This window comes from Bos grunniens, chromosome 21, assembly GCF_055505025.1.
Source record: "Bos grunniens cultivar Pamir isolate PY7600 chromosome 21, Bosgru_T2T1.0, whole genome shotgun sequence".
In the NCBI taxonomy this organism is placed as follows: domain Eukaryota; kingdom Metazoa; phylum Chordata; class Mammalia; order Artiodactyla; family Bovidae; genus Bos; species Bos grunniens.
Genome location: NC_141185.1, coordinates 55,853,917 through 55,878,072, shown reverse-complemented (window position 1 = coordinate 55,878,072; position 24,156 = coordinate 55,853,917). Strand labels below are relative to the sequence as shown.

Below are 24,156 nucleotides of genomic sequence, written 5' to 3'. Positions count from 1 at the left end.
TTTACTTGTCTTTCTCCTCCCCTACCATTTAAATTTCTATGACAAGTGGGTTGACTTTCTGCTTCCATATTACCCCAGATCCAAGAATAGCTCATCTACAAAGTGGGTGCTTCACAATCTTTATTTAATGAAGCAATGAGTGAAGATGAGCAAGTAGAGGCTAGTGTTTGCCTTTGGGGGAACTGGCAGGAGAGGTGAAGGAGTCCAGCCTTACCCCAAACCCTTCTAGGCAGACACTGGATCCTCACGTGTGAAAGGTAGGCTTACAGCATCCTAGACAGTATGTTGCCCAAAGAAAGGAGGACAAACAAGATGCTGGTTACTTAAGGGGTTCTTCCTGCTACATACGGGTTGGGGAGCTCCCTGCTCAGGGAGTCAAAAGACAGCCACTCTCGCACAGATATTGCATCTGTCCTAGGGGCCATGCAAGGACCTGGCAAAACCATTTCCTGGGGGTTTAAACCTTCTGGCTAGGGCTTTCCTGGTGGCTCAGTGGTAAAGAATCAGCCTGCCAATGCAGGAGATACAGGCTTGATTACTGTTTCGGGAAGATCTCACATGCCTTGGATCTCACAACTATACCCGTGTGCCACAACTACTGAGCCTGTGCTCTAGAGCCCCGTGAGCCGTGACTACTGAGCCCATATGCTGCAACTAGTGAAGCCCATGCACCCTGGAGCCCGTGCTCCGCCACGGTGCGATGAGAAGCCCGCGCACCACAACTTGGGCGTAGCCCCACCCGCTGCATCTACAGAAAAGCCCATGCAGCAACAAAGACCCAGCACAACAAAAAACAAAACAAAACAAAACAAGAAACACCTTCAGGCTAGATTCTAGAATCTAAACTGCTGCTGCTGCTACTGCTAAGTCACTTCAGTCGTGTCCGACTCTGTGCGACCCCATAGACGGCAGCCTACCAGGCTCCCCTGTCCCTGGGCTTCTCCAGGCAAGAACACTGAAGTGGGTTGCCATTTCCTTCTCCAATGCCTGAAAGTGAAAAGTGAAAGTGAAGTTGCTCAGTTGTGTCCGACCCTCAGCGACCCCATGGACTGCAGCCCACCAAGCTCCTCTGTCCATGGAATTTTCCAGGCAAGAGTACTGGAGTAGGGTGCCATCGCCTTCTCCAAGAATCTAAACTGATGCCACGCCAAACAGAAAATATATATTTATATATTTAACCTCACTCATAATGGAAGGAATCCAATTTCACACAACAATCAGATGTCATTTTTTCATCAGATTGGCAGAGATAGCAGGTATTAATAATACGTCATGTTGGCGAGGTTAAGGGAAAACAGGTATTTTCAATAATCATATGTGGGAGTGTAAATTGGTACCTACCTCTAGGTTGGGCAATTTGGCAATCTCCAGGAAAACTAACAATGTGTGTCTCAAAAACCATCTCTTTGTAGCAACGGCACATCTAAAAAGCAAGCCTACATACATATGTGTGTAGATGTCAGACTCGGATGATCTCTGTAATAATGATTATACCAGCAGAAGATTGGAAAAGCCTGTGATGCCCACTGATGCCTTCTGCTTACAGAAATTATGGTCCAGATATGGTGGACTGTTAGGCAGCTGTGAAGGAGAATGAAGTGGTGCATGTCGATATGGAATAATTTTCAGAATTTAGCAAATGCAGTACTTAAAACATGCTCCCTAAGGTGTGCAAGTGGATATCTCTGGAAGGTTACACATAGAAAAACCAGTTTAACAGGCTGTCTCTGTGGAGAAGGGCTCATTTTTCACTTGAAATCCTTCTGTACTATTTGACTTTTTCTTTGGACTATGTATACTGCTATTAAAAAAAAAATGGAGACAATCCATTAAAAATGACCAAATACCATCTGTGATTTAACGCTCCAGTCCTTCTTCCCTTTCTTTAGGTGACACCACCATGAGCTTCCCTGGTGGCTCAGCTGGTAAAGAAACTGCCTGTAATACAGGAGACCCAGGTTTGATTGCTGGGTTGGGAAGATCCACAGAAGGAAATGGCAACTCATTCCACTATTCTTGCCTGGGGAAATCCCATGGACAGAGAAGCCTGGCCGGCTACAGTCCAGACAGGGGTGGTAAGAGCTGGATACGACTTAGCGACTAAACCTCCACCATGGGACACACTTTCACATTCCATATCTGTGTTCGCTGGAGGAGACTGGGCAAACCACTACCACATGCCTTGTGGCCAAAGAAAGCAAAACATAAAACAGAAACAGTATTGTAACAAATTCAGTACTTTTAAAAATGGTCCACATCAAAAAAAAAAAAAATCTTTAAAAAAATCTATAAAAAAACCCAAAACTCATTATGTTGAAGTCATATCTCCCAGTACTTCAGAATGTGACCTTTGGAGATAAGTCTTTACAGAGATAACCAAGTTAGAGTGAGGTTATGAGACTGAGTTCTAATCTAATCCAACTGATGTCCTTAAAGCTGGAGACAGACACACAGGGAGGATGATGAGGACGGCCATCTATAAGCCACAGAAAGACACGTGGAACAGATTCTTCCCCCAAAGCCCCCAGAAGAATTTCTAGCTTCCAAACTGTAGGGCAACACATTTCTGTTCTTTAGGTCACCTGCCCTGTGGTGCTGTTATAGGACCCCTTGCAAACTAACACACTTGCTGTATAATATGGATTTCCCTTTCCACTGCCCAGGAAGAGGCATGCCTTGCACACTGGACATCTCCAAGAATGTGGAATTCATCCGTTCCTAAGAGGCAACCATCATTTCAGATGATCGTATTTGATGGAATGTTCTTCCCAGTGTCCATAGGAAACTGGACTCACTCTAGATCAGGGGTCCCCAACCTCCAGGTCACGGACTGGTACCTCCTGTCAGACCAGTGGCAGCCTTAGATTAAAGTGCACAATTAATGTAATGTTTTAGAATAAAACCATCCCCTACACCGGCCCATGAAAAAAGTTGTTTTCCATGAAATTGGTCCCTGGTGCCAAAAAGGTTGGGCTTCCCAGGTGGTGCTATTGGTAGATAACCAGCCTGCCAATGCAGGTAGACATAAGATACGTGGGCTTGATCCCTGGGTTGGGAAGATCTCCTGGAGGAGGGCATAACGACCTACTCCAGTATTCTTGCCTGGAGAGTCCCATGGACAGAGGAACCTGGCGGGCTACAGTCCATAAGGTCACAGAGTCGGATCCGACTGAAGTGACTTAGCACGAATGCACACCAAAAAAGGTTGGGGACTGCTGCTATAGATTCTTTCCCAGAACTCATTCCACACCTGCAGCCTCACAGCCCATATCAGTGACTCTTTCAAGGCAGCAGCCTTCATTTAATGATTTTTGTGTTTCCCCAGCACAGGCCTGGAAGCCTCAAGGTGTCTGTAAATATTTGCTGAATGAAGAAAGACTGCTGCCATGCTCTTTGGAGACTTCTTTTTCCAAATCCTTTCAACTTTTGAATTTCTTTGCCTCTGTGGCCCCTCTCCAGCCTGGTACCCAAAACTGAATGGGATTCTCCAAGTGGGATTTGACCAAGGTGTAACTGAACTCCCTGACTCTCAAAGATGTAATCCATCCATCCATCACTAAGGATGTGTACTGTTAAGATCACGTTATCCCTTTGAGCGACCACACCTCTGCTGATGGTTGGTACTGCTGATCCCTCTGTACCCATACAATCGTTTGGAACCTAAGTAGAGAGTCTTGAATTCATTCATTCATATGAAATGTCTTCCTCTTGGATTGGCTCATTGTTTCAGCCTGACAAGGGCTTCCCTCATGCTTAGATGGTAAAGAATTCTCCTGAGATGTGGGAGACCCAAGTTCGATCCCTGGGTTGGGAAGATCCCCTGGAGAAGGGAATGGCTACCCACTCCAGTGTTCTTGCCTGGAGATTTTCACCGACAGAGGAGCCTGGTGGGCTATAGTCCATGGGGTTGCAAAGAGTCGGACATGACTGAGTGACTAACACTTTCACTTCAGCCTGACAAGAGAAATTTGGATTCAACGCTGAGGACCCAAATATTGGGAATTCCCCCAAAGTCACACCACCTGTGAATTTGCTAATCAGACAACTGACGGCTACGGCTTCATGTGCATCTGTGCTGTTGTTTAGTTGCTGGGTCTTGTCTGACTCTTTGCAACTCCATGGACTGTAGCCCGCCAGGCTCCTCTGTCCATGGAATTCTTCAGGCAAGAATACCAGAGTGGGTGGGTTTCCATGCCCTCCTCTAGGGGATCTTCCTGACCCAGGGATTGAACCTGCATCTCCTATGTCTCCCACATTGGCAGGGGGATTCTTTACCACTGAACCACCTGGGAAGCCCCTGCCTTCATGTAAGTCACAGGTAAAAAAAATGGGGACAGTTGGCAGGACAGGAGGCTGGTAGTCAATCAATCAGTGACCCTGGGGCATCAGTGATCAACAGACAGAGATCAGTCTTTCTGTCAAGGACACGGGAACAGGGTGGTAGTGGGAGGAGCAGAGAGCTTGGAAACCTCTGTTGTGGATTTGATTCCCCTCCTGCCCATCTGAGTGAGCTCGGGTGATTCTCTCTTAGCTTTCCTGAGCCTGTTTCCTTATGAGTAAAATGGGTTTGGAAATACTCTATCTCATACGTTTGTTCCGAGGCGTGCTGACCTTCCTGTTTGTTCTGCCTGGTGGGTAAGCTGCCCTGTGTTTGGGACAGTGGTGCTGTGCACATGGAGTCTTGATACGCTGCTCCCCACTGTGGTTTGCTAAGACCACCTGTGCAGTGCAGCAGCTCCCAGCCCCCTGAACTCATAGTGCGCCCCAATACAGAAGTGGGTGGGTGTGAATTTCTGCTGCATCTGGGACACTGCATTAAAGTGAGCCACCGTGGTTCAGGGCAGGGTTGTGACTCTCACTGGCTGGGTGACTTCATACAAGTCACAAAACTTGTCTGGGCATCGGGTTCCTCATTTGTAGAACAGAGGCACAGGGTGTCTCAGAGTCAATTCCCACTCGACAGTCCCATCAGCAAGCACAGGGATGCCAATTTCCTCACACTTGTTATTTTTCACTGCTTTGATAACAGCCATCCTAGTGGGTGCGAAGTGGCAATGCGTTCTGGTTTTGGATATTCCCCTAGAGATTAGTGATGTTGAGCACCTTTTCATGTGCTTATTGGTCCCCTGTATATCTTCTTTGGAGAAATGTCTATTGAAATCTTTGGCCGTTGTTGAAGTGGGTTGTTTGGTTTTTTTGTTGCTGAGTTATTGGAGTTCTCTATATATTCTGGATGTTAATCCCTTGGTAGATACATGATTTGCAAATATTTTCTCCTATGCTATGGTTTGTTTTTTAACTCTCTTGATGTGCTCTTTTTTTGGCACACACAGAGTTTTAATTTTGACAAAGTCCATTTTTATCTATTGTGTTGTTGTTGTTGCCTGTTCTTTTCAAGTCATAGTTAGGAAACCATTGCCAAACCCAAGATTATAGAGATTCGCCTATGCTTTTCTGTGACAGTGAATTTCTTCTAAATGAACGGTACACTTTAAAATGGTTAAAATGGGATACTCTCAAAAAAAAATAACAAATGTTGGTAAGGATGTGGAGAAACTGGAACTCTTGTATGCTGCTGGTGGACTGTAAAGTGGTGTGCCACTGTGGAAAACTACGGAGGGTCCTAAAAAAGTGAAAAATAGAACCACCGTATAATCCAAGAATTCCATTTCTGAGTGTATATCCAAGAGAACAGAAAGTAGGTTCTCAAAGAGATATTTGCACACCCATCTTCATAGCAACACTATTGCCCAGAGTCAAGAGGTAAAAACAATCTAAATGTCCATTGATGGATGAAAGGACAAAGCATGACGTCTATACACAATAGAATGCTATCCAGCCTGCAGAACTGAGGGAGTTCCGACACACATGGGTGGACCCTGAGGACATTACACTAAACGCAGCAGGCCAGTCACAGAGAAGACGCTGTACTACTTTACTTATATGAAGTGTCTTTTAGGGGAACTAATGGGCTCCCCTGGTGGCTCAGACGGTAAAGAATCTGCCTGCAATGCAGGAGACCCGGGTTTGATCCCAGGGTCGGGAAGATCCCCTAGAGAAGGAAGTGGCTACCCACTCCAATATTCTTGCCTGGAGAATTCCATGGACAGAGGAGCCTGGTGGATACAGTTCATGGGGTCACAAAGAGTCAGACACAACCGAGCAACTTACACATATGAGGTATCGAAAGTAGCCACATTTATAGACACTGAAGTAGAATGGTGGTTACCAGAGCTTGGATTTATGAGGAAAAGGGGACTTGTGTTTAATGCGTACAGAATTTTGGATTTGAAAGATTAAACACTTCTGGAGATCTGTTTCACAACAATATGAATATGCTGGACACTACTGAACTGTACAGATAAAAATGGTTAAAATGGTAAATTTTATGTGGTGCATATTTTACCACAATAAGTAGTGTTTATCTGGTCCCACTTCATAAACAGGGGTGAGACTGGATTAAAAACCTCATAAACAGATTTTTAATAAGGAAATGAGATTATTCTGCAAACTACAGCCCATCTTGGAACTTTGAAATGAAGAGCTCCTGACAGGTGAATTTGACTTGGTCCATTGTTCTTTAGGAACCTTTATCAAATGGAGCCTAAATGTACTTTCCTTTCTGTGGTTTCACCCTCTGATCCTGATTCTACCTCTTGAGCCTACAGAACAAGTCTGCTCCCTGGGCTGGTGGTTGGAGGCAGCTGCCGGGATCGCAGCAGCCATGGCTGCCTGCCTGCCTGTCTTCCCTGTGTTGGCATAGGACACCCTGTCTCTTGCTGATGACGGGAACGTCTGTCATAGCTACTGCTCCCCAGTGGATACAGAGAGAAAGTGGGGCTTGCGGGACAAGCCACCTGGTCCAGCTTGTTACACAACTAAGGGAGTAACCGAGCTGGACGTGAACCCAGGTGTCCCTACCTCCCAAAGCCACGTTTCTGATGCTAGGCCAGATCGCCTCTTAGCCAGCTTCCCCCTCAGCCTTCTTCTCTATGGCCCCTTGGTTCCCCCTCAGCCTTCTTCTCTATGGCCCCTTGGTTCCCCCTCAGCCTTCTTCTCTATGACCCCTTGGTTCCCCCTCAGCCTTCTTCTCTATGACCCCTTGGTTCCCCCTCAGCCTTCTTCTCTATGACCCCTTGGTCTTTTCTGAGGTTTCTTTGTTCTGTGCCCCTTATCAGCCCATTCTTCTTCTTGCAGAAAACACCAGATAAGCTCCCATCAAGACAGAGGCAAGCCCTTCCTCTCAATACAGACACTGTTCATCTTCCCAATGATCCCTACTGAACACAAACCCTACAAGGCCCAGTGTCCCCAAAGAGGGAGGGGGTCCTTGGCAGAAATCAGTCCCAAGCCCCTGAAGCCCTCATCCCCCACCTCCTCCACTTGCTAAAAGGAGAAGGCCTCCCCATTTTTCTCTCCTGGTGTATTTCCTCCTGGGAGTTCCCGCAAAGGAAGACGTGGCAATCTCAGGATTAACAGCCTGTTTGTTTAAAGGGTTTATTACTGGCTCTTAATGCTATTTTGACAGGTGAAAGTGAGTCAATTATAGCTGGAAATAGCTCTGGCTGCATCGTTTCTTCCAGGTGGTTGCCCACTCCCCAGCCAAGGGACTTTTTCTCTCTTTACCAAAAGGCAGTTCATCTCCTTCCCTTATATCCTCTGACCTCCAAATCACATAAAGACCTCTTTACAGGAAGAAATGACATTCAAGGCATGGAGACTGAACCGGTGAGTTGGGGTTGCTGCGACAGCCCCGCTCTGGGAGGGGATGAGCTGAGCTGAAAGTTGCTCAGTCGTGTCTGGCCCATTGTGACCTCATGGACTGTTGCCTGCTAGGCTCCTTTGTCCATGGAATTCTCCAGGGAAGAATACCGGAGTGGGTTGCCATTCCCTTCTCCAGGGGATCTTCCTGACCTAGAGATTGAACCTGGGCCTCCTGCATTGCACGATGATTCTTCACTGTCTGAGCCACCAGGGCAGCTACCTGTAGGGGGGTGAAGTGGGAGCTAAAGGGAGGCTTGACAGGTCAGCCTCCAGGATGAGGGATGTGGCCTAGTGAGCCCTGGTCCATACAAGTATCACCCAGCTGCATCAGCCACGAGTGTCTCTCACTGCATGTTTTCCTGGGTCTTTCTTGGGGGCAATGTGCTTCTGCACTGATACATACTCTGATGAGACCAGTGTGGGTCACAGGCTTGGGTGCCTCGAGGGGTCACCTTTATGAGAATAGCACGGGTCCTTTCTGGGCGGCTCAGAGGGCTTCCCAGGTCACACCAAGTTAGGCTGAGGCCCAAGTGAAGATCATTCCAGTGTCCCTTGGAAACTGTCCTACGACACCAGGGCAAGACTGGGAACTGCCAGGTGACTGGATGAGTCATTAGGTGCAGGACCAAGATGGGGGTCAGGACTGTGGTGGGTACATTTGTAACAGACATCTCATACTTAACATGTCCGAGAAAGACCTCTGCTTCTCAACATGCCAAAACACACACAAACTTCCCCCAAATTCTCCCATCGCAGAAAATGACACCACTGACCAAGCATCTGCTCTACCTCTAATCTTGACAGTTGCCTTGGATTTTTCTCTTTCTCTCACCCCTTGAGGTCCTTAAACAGAACCCACTGGCAAGTCCTGCTGCGGCTACTCCAAATGGCTTCCCCGGCGGCTCAGAGGGCAAAGAATCTGCCTACAATGCAGGAGACCCAGGCTCTATCCCTGGGTCGGGAAGATCCCCTGGAGAAGGGCATGGCAACCCACTCCAGTATTCTTGCCTAGGAAATCCCATGGGCAGAGGAGCCTGGCAGGCTACAGTCTGTGGCTTTCACAGAAGAGTTGGACATGACTGAGCGACTAACACTTAGATACTACTCCAAATGTTCTAGCAAATCTGGCCACACTGTGGCACATTCACGTCCACCATCCCAGTCTAAACTACTGTAAGTCCCACCCTGGACTCCTACAAGAGCTTCCCAACAAATATTCCTACTTCTGTTCCTTCCCCCTTACGGTTCCTTCTCCGCTCAACAGCTGTCGGAGGATCATTCTCCACGCGTCTCTCTGGGCAAGCAATACCTTTCGGTCAACACCGGCATGCCACATGCTGCCCATCTGCCGACCCACTTCTCCAGGACACGAGGCTCAGAGAGGCCAGGCGACTTGCATAATTAGACAACCAGTGAGTGGGGGCTGCAGACGCAGCTGGGAAAGGAGTACGCCCCCCGCCCTTCCCGCACCCCAGGCCGCTCACCCGCGGACGGCGTGCAGCAGGCGCAGAGAAGGGTAGGCGGTACGCACGTTGACGTGGTGCTTCAAGATGAGCTCGTTGACCCACTCGACCCGCTGCTTGCCGCCCCTGGCCATGAAGGCGGGAATCCACAGGATGCTGCCGTTGAGGCTGTGCAGCCGCTGCAGCAGCTTCTCCCGCCACGTGGCATTGACCAAGTCCTCGAAGGCCCGCTGGACGACGGAGGGGTTCATGGTCACCAGGTCAGTCTTAAGCCCCACATCCCGGGCATACTCCTGCACGGGCGCCAGGTTGCACCTGCCGGAGAAAAAGGCAGCAATGTATGATCCTTCGGGGAAAGCTGAGGCACCACTGCGTATCCTTAACTGTATCCATCCTTTACTCTCTTTGCTTCCTCCTCATCCCCAAACAAAGACCCAGGGCATCTTCCTGCACTTTCTAGTCCCTCTGGCATCCCTGTTCCTTCTTCTCCTGCTATGTATATTTATCGGGTCCTTAGCATATCCGTGGAGAAGGCAATGTCACCCCACTCCAGTACTCTTGCCTGGAAAATCCCATGGACAGAAGAGCCTTGTGGGCTGCAGTCTGTGGGGTCGCGAAGAGTCAGACACAACTGAGAGATTTCACTTTCACTTTTCACTTTCATGCATTGGAGAAGGGAATGGCAACCCACTCCAGTGTTCTTGCCTGGAAAACCCCACAGACAGAGGGGCCTGGTAGGCCACAGTCCATGGGGTCACAAAGAATCAGACATGACTGAGCACTCTCTCTCTCTAGCACATTCATAGAAACTTGCTGGGCCCAGGAGTGGTAAGGTGCCTGCCTTCTGGTGCTCAGGATCTTGGAGAAGAGCCCTCAGCCCACATGATGACCATGTTACAGGCAAGTGTGACCAGGTCACATCAGGTGACAGCGCGTGGACTCCAAAGACACACTCCTGGGTTCAGAATTCAGCTCTGATACTTTCTACCTGGGCTCCCCAGGTGGTGCTAGTGGTAAAGAACCTTCCTGCCAATGCAGGAGACACAAGAGATGCAGGTTCAGTCCCCGGGTCGGGAAGATCCCCTGCAGGAGGAAACGACAACCCACTCCAGTATTTTTGCCTGGAGAATCCATTGGATGGAGGAGCTGGGCGGGCTATGGTCCGCAAAGTCACCCAGAGTCAGATGCGACTGAAGCGACTGAATATGTTCTACCTGTGTGACTCCAGGTAACCTGCTCAGCCTCTCTGCGCTTTCTGAGAGCTCCCCCGCTGGCTAAGGAACAGCCACAACAGCTTCTGTGATGGAGGTCACAGCAGGGCCCCCTCCCAGGGATGGAAGCAGTCCCCAGACACCCGCGGTACTTAGAAAGCTGCTGGATCACAGGGAGAGCTCAGTACATGTTCAGTTACCAGCATCCTCCCAGGGAGGAGGCGCTTCAGGTGGTCTTCCGGAGGGGGCAACCATGGCGGGAAGTCTAGGAGGATGGAAGAGCAGAAGGCTGTTTGTGGATGAGGCTCCTCAGGAGAGTGTTTCTCCAGCTTGCAAGAGCTGGAGAATCACCTCAGGCACTGGTTAAAAATACAGACTCCCCAGGTCCCTCACCTGGAGATCTGGATTCAGCAGGCGAGTTGAGGAATTGATAGCTATTTTTACAAGCTTTTCAGCTGAGTCTTGTAACCGGGCAGCTTAGAAAACATCACACTGCGGCAGTTTAGCCCCAGTGAATGTATTCCCGGGGCATAGAGGTGTGGACCCGTGCTGGTACGTAGGGGAAGGCTGGTGATCTGGTCTGAGAGGGGCATATTGTGCAGTGGGAATGAGGCTGGAGAGGCAAGCAGGGTGAGATGGCAAAGGGCCTGTGTGGCAGGGGTGCTGGCATCTGGCATCAAATGGGGGTGTGTACACAGCCGGGCCATCTGCCTTTTGTCCCTAAAGATCTCACAAGTCTGCCCCACAGACACGCAGATCTGCAAGAGCCAAGGAGTCAAGGTCAAAGGACAGCCACATGTTACTCCAAGTGGCTCCCTCTTTTCTAAGTGTGTGTAGACCTCTGTGGATGTGGGTCCCAGGACAGGCAAAGCAGGCTGTGGCCAAGCCTCTCCAAGTGTGGTCCACGCATCGGCACAAGGCCATTAGTCAGGCCTCATCCCAGCCCTGATGACCCTGCCTCTTGATAAGCTCAGATGGTTCATATGCTCGTTGAAGTTCAGAGACCACCAGCCCAAATACCCATTTTACAGATGATGAAACTGAGGCCCAGAAAGGGGAGTGACACACTCTGAGTCAAGTGACAATGGGTAGCAGAGCCAAGACCAGACTCCAGATGCCACGCTGCTCATCTCTCTGGGCAAGTGTCCAAAACAAACAAACAAAATGTTGACTAGAACCTGCCGTGGCCTCTGAAAATCTTGGGGTCAGGCTGGGTGGAGCAAAGAAAGATCACCATGAAAATCAGGTCACCTCTGTCCTGGTCCCCAGGAGGTGACTGGACCCCCTGCATTTTTAATTTTCTTCCTACCGAGGCCTTCCCTGGTGGCTCAGGTGGTAAACACTCTGCCTGCAATGCAGGAGACCCAGGTTTGATCCCTGGGTCAGGAAGATCCCCTGGAGGAGGGCATGGCAACCCACTCCAGTATTCTTGCCTGGAGAATCCCATGGACAGAGGAGCCTGGTGGGCTACGTACGGTCCATATAGGGTCAAAAAGAGTGGGACACAACTGAGTGACTAATATTTTCACCTACCCTCACCTCTTCTCTGGCTTCTAATCAGACAAACCTGCCACTTCCCTCCCCTTCTCCCCTCCGTCTCCAATCTTTAGACTCAAGGGCTTTGAAAAAAAGAGACTGGGCCTCTGGGGACGCCAGGTATAGACAGAACCAGGCAAAGGACAGCAAATTAAAACACGGGTGGTTGCTGGGCTATGGAGGCTCGTCCATCACAGTGGACACAGGAGTCAGTACACCATCTAGTCCCACGTCCTGAGGTCCAGGGAGCTCTGTGATAAGGCCACTTCCCAAAGCCGAGGACAAGGCTCTCTCTGCATCAAGACGGTCCCAGTAGAAACGTGAGACGCGGTTCCGCCAGGGCCGGGGTGTGTTTGGGATGAAATTCGAGGCTCTGTGTGCCCTACTTTTGAACAGGGGACAGGGAGGCCTTGTTTCTGAGTCTGTCTGGGTTGGGGGGGGTCAGATGTCACGCCAGTGTGTCCCCAGGTGACTGGAAAGTGAGAGCTGACACTTTGGAGAGAATAACGGTCAAGTACAAACCCAAGTTTCTCTGTTGCCTCCTCACTCCCCAGGTTTTGTCTAAAGGGTAATAAAGATACTAGTAGAGTACACCTTAAAAGAATTTTATAAACTTGGACCAAAAACTGGCCAAGAGACCATTTTTTTTTACCAACATTTTGTACTGGGCTCTATCCAGGGGTCAGCAAATTTTTCTGTAAAAGGCCAGATATTATTTTAGGCTTGTGGGCTGTATGCTCTCTCTGTTTTGATTCTTCAACTCTGCCCAACTACTCCACTGCCACGAGAAAGCAGCCATTGAGGATACGAGAGTGAATGAGCTTGGCTGTTGTTTCAATAAAACTTTATTGATAACAACAGGCCGTGGGACAGAGTCTGCCTGCTTCTGTTCTAGATCAGTGATACTCATTCTTGGTTGTTCGTCAGAAGCCCTCAGGCTCCCTGGGCTTTGATCCTTCAGATGGATTTAAATGGTCTGGGGCACAGCCTGGACTTTGGGATTTTTCAAGGCTACCCGAGCAATTCTAATGCACAAGGATCTAAGCCAACCAGCCTTGTTTCAGCCTCTTGGGATAACTGGCAATGCCTGCCACTCTGGGTCCAGAGTACCTATTGCGGTTACCTGATGACAAAGCTGTGGGTGTCAATCTCCTGCCCGCAGCCGCTGTTCAGCAAGACCCCGGAGTTGCCCACGATGGCACACGTCCCGAAGTGTTTGTTTTTCAGTGGAGACGTTCTGGGGAGAAGCTCATAGAGGTTCTGGGACACGTTCATTGTGCTGTCTCGGTCGAAGATGTAATGAATAATGTCTCCGGGTTTCAGGGTCCCCTTGAGGACAGAAATGTCCTTTTCAGCATCCAAGAACTTTAAGATTTGCTTCCTGCAAAAGCCAAACACACATGAGAAAAAAGTCTGCTGTTGCCAGCTGCCTTTTGCCCTCCTGGCTTTTCCTCTCCTCGGTCACCCTGCAGAGCTGCCGCAGACCCAAACCCAGGTGAAGTGAGAGGTCAGATGCCCTCTGAGAACGGGTTCCAGGCAGACTGGCAAAATGGTCCCGAGGCCAATCTGGTGGCTGTGCTCACACACCGTTTCTAAGAGACAAGACACCCGCCCTGGGAAATGACGTCCTTAGGACTCAATGCTAGTTCATCACGGAGGGACCTGGAAGGAAGGGTGACCCATTGAGCTGGTTTGCCTAGGAAAGCACGGTCTTAGACTGAAAGCTCTGTGCCCCAGGGGCAAACTGTGTCCCTGAATCTTGGGCAAACCCAGACTGTAGTCATCCTATGTCAAACCCCCTTCTCTGAGCGGGATTCAGGGTCACCATCTGACAAGCAGTCCTGAATTAGGAACAGGAAACTGAGATGACCCTTGTCGCTTCTTCCTCAGAGCCCATTTTCCTCCCTGGCAGCCTTGTCTGGCCACAGTGGGGGTGTGTCAATACTCCCCCTTGGTGGGCCCGAGAACACGGCCTGAAGTCTGTGCGCTGGTCCTTTCTGGGTTGTGTGGTTTATGGCCCTCCTCACCACTATCTAGCTTGGAGTTTGTCAACTGTGATTTGCGAAGCCCAGAGAGGTCTGGTCCCATAGAGCAGCATTGCTTCGTGTTGAGGACAAAACAAAAGGACATCTCTCTTGGCTCCAGGGTGAGTTCTAGGGGGAAAGTTCCAGAATTATCTAGCAAAGCACATAAATGGGATGGGATGTGGTCAGAAAAGGGACCAGAAGCCTTTCAGAATCCCCTGGGGAATTTTATCCCAAGAAGCTGGGGATCCTAACTGGAGGTTTTGTTGTAAGAACTGTATATGTCCCAAGGGCTTCCCTGGAGGTTCAGATGGTAAAGAGTCTGCCTGCAGTACAGGAGATCTGGGTTCAATCCCTGGGTCAGGAATATCCCCTGGAGAAGGGAATGGCTTCCCTTTCCAGTATTCTTGCCTGGAGAATCCCATGGACAGAGGAGCCTGGCAGGCTATACAGTCCATGGGGTTGCAAAGAGTCAGACATGACTGAGTGACTAACACACACACACACACTGCCCCAAAGATTTTTAGAAATGATTCAAGTCATCAGGAGAAGGAAATCTGGTACTCAGATCAGCTGGAATTAACTTTACTTCCTGTAGCAAGCAAGCCCCCATATAGAACGGATAGGATGAGACTGTTCTTTTCCACCAAGCTCCAGAGGGACAGGACCATCACACATTTTGCAAATGTAAGGATTTGCAAGGTTGCTGCCCCATTGAACAGACGGTAACACTGATCCCTGACAGTCTGTGTGCTCTGAGATGGTCACAACCTGTGATGTATCCCGGTGGGGTGCACATTCAATCACTTGAGGAACCATAAACAATTCAGAAGGTCCAGGTTGATGCCTGAGAAATCCTGATTCTCAGCATGACCCGGGTCTCAGCCCGCTTTGACAGGCTCCACAGGGGACTCAGGTGGGTCCAGGTTTGGGAGCCTTTGGCATTGCCCAAGGGTGGCTAGAATGCTTGACAGGGCATGACGCTCTATTTCCACTGGTTTTGCCTTATTAATGACCTGAATCTTGCGTTTTCATGCATGGGAAACCACCCTTGATGAATAATTTCTATCTCCTAATGGAAAACAGAGGCATTGTTTTTATTTACTGAACCTTTACCAAAGATGACGCAAGTGACAAACTAATATGGCTTGGAAATCGCTGAAACCTTTGCAATTGCTTACCCCAGAGTATTTAAAAGCAAAGAGCCCCCAGAAAGCCCATAGAGAAACTCCTCTGTGCCTGAATTAATTTCTAACTAATTATGAGAAATTACTACCAATTATTAAACAGCATTCCAAATCACTCACAGAATCTTTATTATGAATAATGTTGGTGACTAATTGAAGGAAGATGAAGGAGATCCTTTTCCCCGCTGGGTGAAGGCACGTTGTTCCTGCCGAGGTGGCTGTGTGCTTGCAGGCTCCCCACGAAGGCCACAGTCTGTTCTTCTCCAAAGGGGTGGGGATATCCTTTTCTCTACCCGGTGGTGGGAGAAAGGGCAAGTGGAGATCACAGGTGGGCTTGTTCTGGCAGAAAGTTTTCATTCACAGGTGGTTCGCATGTGTGCTCAGCCACTCGGTCGTGCCCGACTCTTGAGACCCCGTGGACTGGAGCCTGTCAGGTCCGTGGGATTTGCCAGGCAAGAATACTGGAGTGGGTTGCCATTTCCTTCTCCAGGGGATCTTTCCAACCCAGGAACCAAACCTGCATCTCCTGCATTGGCAGGCAGTTTCTTTACCACTGAGCCACCCTGCGGTGAATGAAAGTGAAAGAGTTGCTCAGTCATGTCTGACTCTGAGACCTCATGGACTGTAGCTCACCAGGCTCCTGTCCATGAGATTTTCCAGGCAAGGATACTGGAATGGATTGCCATTCCCTTCTCCAGGGGATCTTCCCCACCCAGGACTGGAATCCAGGTCTCCTCAATTGCAGGCAGATTCTTTATCATCTGAGCCACCAGGGAAGCCTGGGGTGAATAGGGGCTCCCCAAAATATATGGGGCTTCCCTGGTAGTTCAGCTGGTAAAGAATCCACCTGCAGTGCAGGAGACCCTGGTTTGATTCCTGGGTTGGGAAGTTCCGCTGGAGAAGGGCTAGGCTACCCACTCCAGTATTCTTGGACTTCCCTTGTGGCTTAGCTGGCAAAAAATCCGCCTGCAATGCACGAGGCCTGGGTTCAATATCTGGGTTGGGAAGATCCCATGAAGAAGGAAATGGCAACTCACTCCAGTATTCTTGCCTGGAAAATCCCCATGGACAGAGGAGCCTGGCAGGCTACAGTCCATGGGGCAGCAAAGAGTCAAACACAACTGAATGACTAAGCACAGCACAGCCCAGACCAAATATATGTCCAGCTCCTAACTAGCTCAGTTGGTAAAGAATCCGGCTGCAATGTAGGAGACCCTGGTTTGATTCCTAGGTGGGAAAGATCTGCTGGAGAAGGGCTAGGCTACCCACTCCAGTGTTCTTGGTCTTCCCTTGTGGCTCAGCTGGCAAAAAAAATCCGCCTGCAATGTAGGAGACCTGGGTTCAATCCCTGGGTTGGGAAGATTGCCTGGAGAAGGGAAAGGCTACCCACTCCAGTGTTCTGGTCTAAAGAATTCTATATGGACTGTATAGTCCAGTCCACAAAGAGTCGGACACGACTGAGCGACTTTCACTTCACTTTCACTTTTCTAACCCTTGGGAACTGCGAGGTGGTATATTTGGAAACAGCATCTTTGCAAATGTAATTAAATTAAGGATCTCGAGGTCATCTTGATTACCCCGCTGGGCCTAAATCCAATGACAAGTGCCCTTATCAGAGACAGGAGAGGGGACGCACGGACACAGAGGGAAAGGCTCTGTGAAGACGGGGCAGAGACGAGCGGCTCGGCCACACGATGGGGAGCGCCTGGAGTCAGCAGAAGCTGGAAGGGGTGAAGACAGAGTCTCCCCTGGAGCCTTCAGAGGCCACGCTCAGAATTCTGGCCCCCAGAACAGTAAGAGAATGCATTTTCTTTTGTCTGAAGTCATCAAGTTGGTGGAAATTTGTTACAGCAGCCTCAGGCCTAGTGCTCCCCAGGGCCGCTGACCAGGGGTCAGTAAGGGCAGGCTGGCAGCTGCTGGGGTGTAAGACGAAGGCTGGGCCCCCCATCACGGGGACCTCAGAAGAGACCCTGAATGAGGGAGGCAGAAGGGAGGTGACAGGGGTCCACTCCTTCAGGCACTTTCTCAGCTGCCAGCCCTTCCAGCTAATCCTCCCTACTCCCCACACCTCCTCAGGTCCCAAAGCCAAGCTTCAAGAACCAGGGGGTGGGGGCACCTGAAGGGGGCAGCTCCCCACTTTTCGTGGTGGCCCTTCCGGTGGCTAAGGTCAAGGCTGATCACCGGGCCCCTGCCCCCTGTTCTCAGCCTTCTCCCTGTGATGTCAGAGCTTTCCCGCCTGGTCCTGGCTACCACACCAGCATCCCCTCCTCCCTTCGTCCCAAGGGGTGCTCCAGCAACGCTGAGCACAGACACCAGACTTCAGGCAGCAGCGTGGCATGCCTGGCAAACTCCTAAGTATCCCTCAAAACCCACTGCTCCTGGCAAGGTCTCTCCTGGCCGGCCCTCTTAGTCCCCTTACAAAATGAAGCGCTCAGCTCAGTAGGAGCTTTCCCTATCTATTTCTATGAGGTAACGCTGCCCATTGCCAGCATCTCACTGCCATGCTCTAGCTCTGTGACACTTGTGTCTCCTACGAGCATGTCTGATTCACATCAGCTCCCAGCACAACATCTGCAAGGCAATGGTTGGGCTACACTGACCAGTCTGTGCCGGGTGTACCGCGGCTCTGTCAAAGCCAAGTGGCCACTGTGCTGACCTTGGAATCCCTCCCCCATAGCTCCCCATTCCCACCGCCCAACAGTGACCACACCGCTCTGGAAACATCGCTCCGTAAACATCAGGACAAGAGGGGCTTCCCTGGGGGCCCAGTGGTGGTGAATCCACAGGAGACACGGGTTTGATCCCAGATCTGGGACGACTCCTCATGCCAAGGGGCAGCTGAGCCTGCATCACGACTACTGAGCTCACACACGGCGACTACTGAGCCCACACACGGCGACTACTGAGCCCACACACGGCGACTACTGAGCCCACGTGCCCTAGAGCCTGTGCTCTGCAACAAGAGAATCCACCGCAATGAGAAGCCCATGCACTGCAACCGGAGAAAAGTCTGCGCAGCGACGAAGACCCAGCACAGCCAAAAATAAATCAACGAATCAATTTTTTTTTTTTTTTTTAAGATCAAGACAAGAGCCGCTCTTTGGTTAAACAGACCCTCCCTTTGTGGTTAGGTGTCCCGTCAGCTCCTGGGTCACCTGCTGCTGGGATGTGACTTTTTATTTTCATGTCATTTAATTTACATCATGTCATGTCCTTGCTGACCCAAGGACCATGGAGGGGACAACTCTCCAGAGGCAAACGGGAGGACCCTCGCCGCTGAAAGCTGGGGATGGATGATGGAAGCAGCAAGGACTGCTGCTTCAGGCTCCTCCGGAAGGAAGCCATCTGTGATCTCTGTGCCCACCCCCCTACCCCCGCCAGGCTTTCTCTGCTGCTGACCCAGAGCCTCGCTCCTTCCAAACCCAGGACATCAGCTGGCTGCTCCTGCCCCCTCCCCACTCCAGTCGCTGCACACACATGTTGGGCTGCTGGGCTTGTCTCGGGTTTTTATTTCCAATTGATCGCTTAGAGATGAAACCTGCCTAGGCTGGAGGTAAACATTTTATTTCTATTCTGACTTGCTTAGGTGATGGAGAGTGGCAATTTGCTGGCTTGTGCCGAAGAAGGCCAAGTCTGTCTCTTGTCCTAGAGGTAATTACCACTACCTGATCCTCAGAGAGAGCGTCTGGTTGTGTCTCCATTTGGCCGAGGCTGGCTGGATGTTGTGCTTAATGCTTTCATTACTTCTGTCAACAACAGCTGGCGACGAGGAGCCATTTATCACAACTTCAGCTCTGGAAGTGGGGGGGAGAAAAAAAGGGGAAGAGGGGAGACATGATCTGTTAGCAAGCCAATGACAAGCCTAATCGTTTTGTTTTTGCACGAGCTTGAATGTAAACTTCTTCGGAGGAGCAAAATTGCAGTTATTACCTGGGAAGGGAAGGAAGTCTATTTATCTTTTAGAATGCACCAACTCTCTCCCTCAGGTATAACCTACATATATTCTGGGAGACAGGAAAGGGGGTAATAAACTATCTTTCTCCCTCTCCCACCCACGTTTCCTCTGAGTGAAACTTAGCAGTCACTGTCGGAACAGTAATCCTTCTTCAAGCCACTTTTGCAAAACTCTGCAGAGCACTTGCATTAACAACCTCGTATCATAAGACGGTTTGCAAACTTAATAAAGAGGAAAACAAAAACTCGTACTGGGGCAATGGGATGTAGCCTTATCTCATTATCCCTCGTTTGCAAGATGCCTCTTCAAACACCCGCCTTGTTCCAGAGTTATTCGTGTTCTGTTTCTCTCCCCCAGTAGACTGGCGGCAGGGGACCTCCCTCACTCGTTTCTGCATTCCCCAATGGTCTAACATAGCAGATGCTCAATAAATAAGTGGTTGCTGAATTTGAATTTGACTCTAGGGGAGCCTGGATAGATGAAGTTGCTGGCTGGCTCTGAATGCCTGAGGCCACTCATACATAATTCTGGGTGCATACCACCATCTTCCCACCTGACTCAGGCATTACAGGACCTGCTTGAATTCAGCTGCTGGAAATCTATGCTAGTGGGTTTCTAAGAAACCAGGTTACAATTACATCTCTAAAGGCAGCGCGGGAACCACTGTGATGCATGTGGGTCACATTGCAAGTTCCTTTTGTGTGTCCTGACAGCACATTCTCTCAGTTAGAATGACAAGTGGATTTGTGATGCCAAATTCTGGAGCTTGAAAGGATTCAAACCAAACATCTATGTCCTCTGCATTTACCTTGGAACAGCCATGCTAAAAGAGATGAAATCCTTTTAACAGGTCTAAACCCAGGGCTCTATTTTGCTTTTTGTAGGTAGAGAAGAAATTTATTTGGGGGACTCGCTTTCTCCCCACATACCTCCATTCCCAAAACTTCTGACTCCTCTGGCTGATACTACTTGTCAGAGATTAAAAAACATGCAACTTTGGCAGAGAACATAAAATTCGAGGGTTTTGAGTATTCCTCCAGCTGACAGGCCTAAAGGGAGCTATCAAAGCAAACAGAAGACCTGACCCTTTGCAATTTTTGCTGTTTTCATAAACAGAGGCAGAGGGTGTAGTGGAAAGATTTCACAAGCTATGAGACTACAGGCAAATTACTTTATCACTCTGAGCCTCAGTTTTCCCATTTACAGAAAGAGGGTGTGGAAGAGGAAGATATTCTCTGAATCGGGTCTAGGCATGGTCCAACCATAGCCAGTGGCAAGCCTGGGTCTGTTGGCTTGTAAAGCATTTTCTCACTCTCCAGCATTAAGCTGTCCTCTGGCCAAAGACTGTCATTTGGGGAAACACTCTTTTAGATTTAGAGTGCACCTTCAATAATCATGGGCTTCCCTTGTGGCTCATCTGCCTGCAATGCAGGAAACCTGGGTTCAATCCCTGGGTTGGGAAGATCCCCTGGAGAAGGGAAAGGCTACCCACTCCAGTACTCTGACCTGGAGAATTCCATGGACTGAATAGTCCGTGGGGTCACAAACAGTGGGACATGACTGAGTGACTTTCACTTCACTTTCAATAATCAAGGTTAACAGTTCTGAGATGACTTCCTAAATATTTGTAAGAGGTCTCAACAAAGTTTCTGAGTGCTCTATTTTCCATCTTAATCTCTCCCCATGAAATGGGGTGGAAATCCTGATTCCTTTCAGAGTCTCCATTATTTGGCAAAAATTCAAGTTATGAATAAGCTCATTGGTGGCTCAAGTGCCTCCAAGCGGGTGGGCTCCTTTTCAGAAAGACTCTTACCCATCTGAATTTTCCATCTCTGCAGCCTCTAGACTGGGGCCATTTCCTGGGCTCTTCTATCAACAGCTCCCCGCCACCCCCCTACACACACTGATTAGAGAAATGCAAAGCCAAAGTGAAACGAAACAGATCTATTTGCTAAGTAAGAAAGGCACCATCCAGCAAAGAGGAGAAGCAGATTAATAGCTGCCTTACAGCAAAAACAAATGAACACAAAATCTAATTTACAAACCTATTAGATTTGCTATGTAAGCTGTTCACAGCTGATCTGATTGTACCTCTGCCTCCAGAATTCCTGCAAGACAAAGGAAATGCATTATTTATAAATCCAGCTCTTTTTTGCAAAGCCCTCTTCAGTTGCCGAGAGCTCCTGCAGCCCACCTTGAAGAAGTACAAAGGGAGGATGCATTCTCGCCGGGGCTTCTCCAGAATGGACAGCATCCTGATCTAGCCACAAATCCAAGCCTTTGAGGGGGAAGCTGACCTCAGGTCCTTTCCTGCCTCCCACTTGAGCACTGTTTCAATTCCCACCTAGGTTTCCACTTGAGAATTTCACCTGACTTCGAGACAGACTCCTCTGGGATTCATCCCCTCTGGTTAACCCCATAGGCTAGCATGCTTTAGCACGACTCAGCCCCTGCTGTAGCATGACTCAGCCTTATCTCTAGCCTGACTCAGCATCTGCCCTTCGTCTTTTGCTTTCACTTACCTTGATGAAAGTGAAAGAGGAGAGTGGAAAGGTTGGCCTAAAAACCAACTTTCAAAAAACAAAGATCGTGGCATCCAGTCCCATCACTTCATGGCAAACGGATGGGGGAAAAGTGTAAATAGTGGCAGATTGTTTTCTTGGGCTCTAAAGTCACTGCGGACAGTGACTTCAGCCAAGAAATTAAAAGACTCTTGCTCCTTGGAGGAAAAGATATGACAAAACCTGTACAGTGTATTAAAAAGCAGAGACATCAGTTTGCCTACAAAGGTTTGTATAGTCAAGGCTATGATTTTTCCAGCAGTCATGTGTAGATGTGAGAATTGGATCATGAAGAAGGCTGAGTGCCAAAGAAATGATGCTTTTGAGCTGTGGTGTTGGAGAAGACTCTTGAGAGTCCCTTGGACAGCAAGGAGATCAAACCAGTCCATTCTAAAGGAATTATGCCCTGAATATTCACTGGAAGGACTGATGCTGAAGCCCAAGCTCCAACACTTTGGCCACCTGATGCAAAGAGCCGACTCATTGGAAAAGACCCTGATGTTGGGAAAGATTGAAGGCGGGAGGAGAAGGGGACGACAGAGGAGGAGATGGTTGGATGGCATCACCGACTCAATGGACATGAGTCTGAGCAAGCTCCGGGAGTTGGTGATGGACAGGGAAGCCTGGTGTGCTGCAGTCCATGGGGTCACAAAGAGTCAGACACGACTGAATAATGTGACTGAACAGCAACAACAACTTGTGGTGAGATGTTGTCCACCACATTGTGTCCAAAGTTAAGATCTCAGAAGTTCAACAGAGGCAGCGAGACTGACGCCACCAGTGCCTCCAACCAAATGTGAAAATGATTTGCTTTTTGGTGGCAGGAAAAATAATAGCAGTGTCACTTTGTGGGGAGCAGGAGATGGGTAAGTATTAGTGTCCTCTGCTTCTTCCTCTGGAGGATAAGCTGTGGGCGTCAAAGCACTCTAAGGCCCTTTCCAGTCTCACCGACTCTTCAGTTCTGTCACATTCTGCTCTGGGTGGGGGCTATAGGGCCATGAAGTTTCACCCTCCTTTGCCAGTTGCACTGGATCAGGGGAGAGATAAATCTCTGCCTTGGTATTCAGCCCACTTTGTACTCTGTGTGTGTTTTTAAAAGTTGTATGTGAGATTGAGGCAGGAGGCAGATGGACCTCCCCCACCCAGGGCAAAGCTATTGGATTCATTCCCTCTTGACTGAAACTCCAAGATGAGAGTAGCAGGACAATTAAGAGAGGAGCCTGGGCCCTGCTCAGACCACAAGTTTCATTCCTGAAGTCAGGAGACCTTCCTGACCACACACGCACAGAAAAGGCTCCTTGGAGGCCAAAGGGGAGTCGTGTTAAGGGAGGTTCTACCCAGACGCCCTTTTGGTAGAATCCATCCTGGCTAAGAGATGCATGTTCACACATGGGAGAATCCTGAGGTGTATCAGATAGAGACTGTGAACCAGGCAAATCATAATGACTGGCCAAAGGAAACCCAGAAGAAATGTCCCATAGAAGTAATTCAAATTGCCACGAGGGTGTGACTCAGCGACTCTATTTCTCCCCGAGTCCACCCATGTGTCTATCCACATGTACCGTAATTCTTTGTCTTCTTAATATAATACTTGCTTCACTATTTTTGTCTTTGTGGGAGTTCTTTTCTGCAAAGCTGAAGGCCGGGGCCCTGGTCACTGACCACTGGTCTAGTGGCTAGGATCTGGTGCTTTCAGCACTGTGAGTGAGTGAGTGAGAGTTGCTCAGTCATGCCTGACTCTTTGCAACCCCATGGACTGTAGCCTGCCAGGCTCCTCTGTCCATGGAATTCTCCAGGCAAGATTACTGGAGTGGGTTGCCATTTCCTTCACCACCATGACCTGGCCTCAATCTCTGGCTGGGAACCCAGGCCGTTGCAGGGCAAGGCCACCCAAGATCAAGACTAATGGTTAAATAATTTCCCCCACTGATTTGTAGGATATGTGGTTTAAGGAGATGTTTTTCATACTTTTCTCATTTTTTAAAAGTTCCATCTAGACCTTCAGCCAAGGTGCTGGTATACTTCAAAGAAACAATTAAAATCATTGCAAAATCATTGTGTATTTAAAGAATACTGATTTAACAGGAACTCTGTGGGGGAAGCCAATGCCTATTTCCTCACTGGTTTTAAGTTTGAAATGGGAAATCCTAAATTTCTTTAGGATTCACATACTTGTAGATATAACATTGTGTGTGTGTGTGTGTGTGTGTGTGTGTGTGTGTATGTGCGTGCTTGTGTGTTTATGTTTTCCTGATAGATTGAAATGTCTTTTCGACACTGTTTGCAATAAGAATCATTCTGCCTCATAGCCGGATGAGCAGCAGCAGGAAGGGTGCTATGACTCACCCAGTGCCTCATTCCAGGCCTCCCTTCAGGTCTCAGATTTCACCACACTCAGTCTAGTTTTTAATTGCACAGAGTATCATTGGTTCCTCACGTTGCAATCAATGCATAA

At 49.2% G+C, this 24,156-nt stretch overlaps 1 protein-coding gene across 1 annotated transcript in view; it reads right to left on the bottom strand.

The window, feature by feature from the left end:
* The window catches only part of ST8SIA2 (ST8 alpha-N-acetyl-neuraminide alpha-2,8-sialyltransferase 2), a 72,428-nt gene that overhangs the window by 10,681 nt on the left and 37,591 nt on the right, over nt 1–24,156 (bottom strand). Inside the window, exons 2-5 of the mRNA XM_086364762.1 lie at nt 21,186–21,248; nt 18,851–18,979; nt 13,098–13,355; nt 9,249–9,542 (exon numbers count right to left, since the gene is read on the bottom strand). Of these exons, the coding sequence (XP_086220888.1) occupies nt 9,249–9,542; nt 13,098–13,355; nt 18,851–18,979; nt 21,186–21,248 (744 nt within the window). The remainder of the gene's footprint in view (nt 1–9,248; nt 9,543–13,097; nt 13,356–18,850; nt 18,980–21,185; nt 21,249–24,156) is intronic.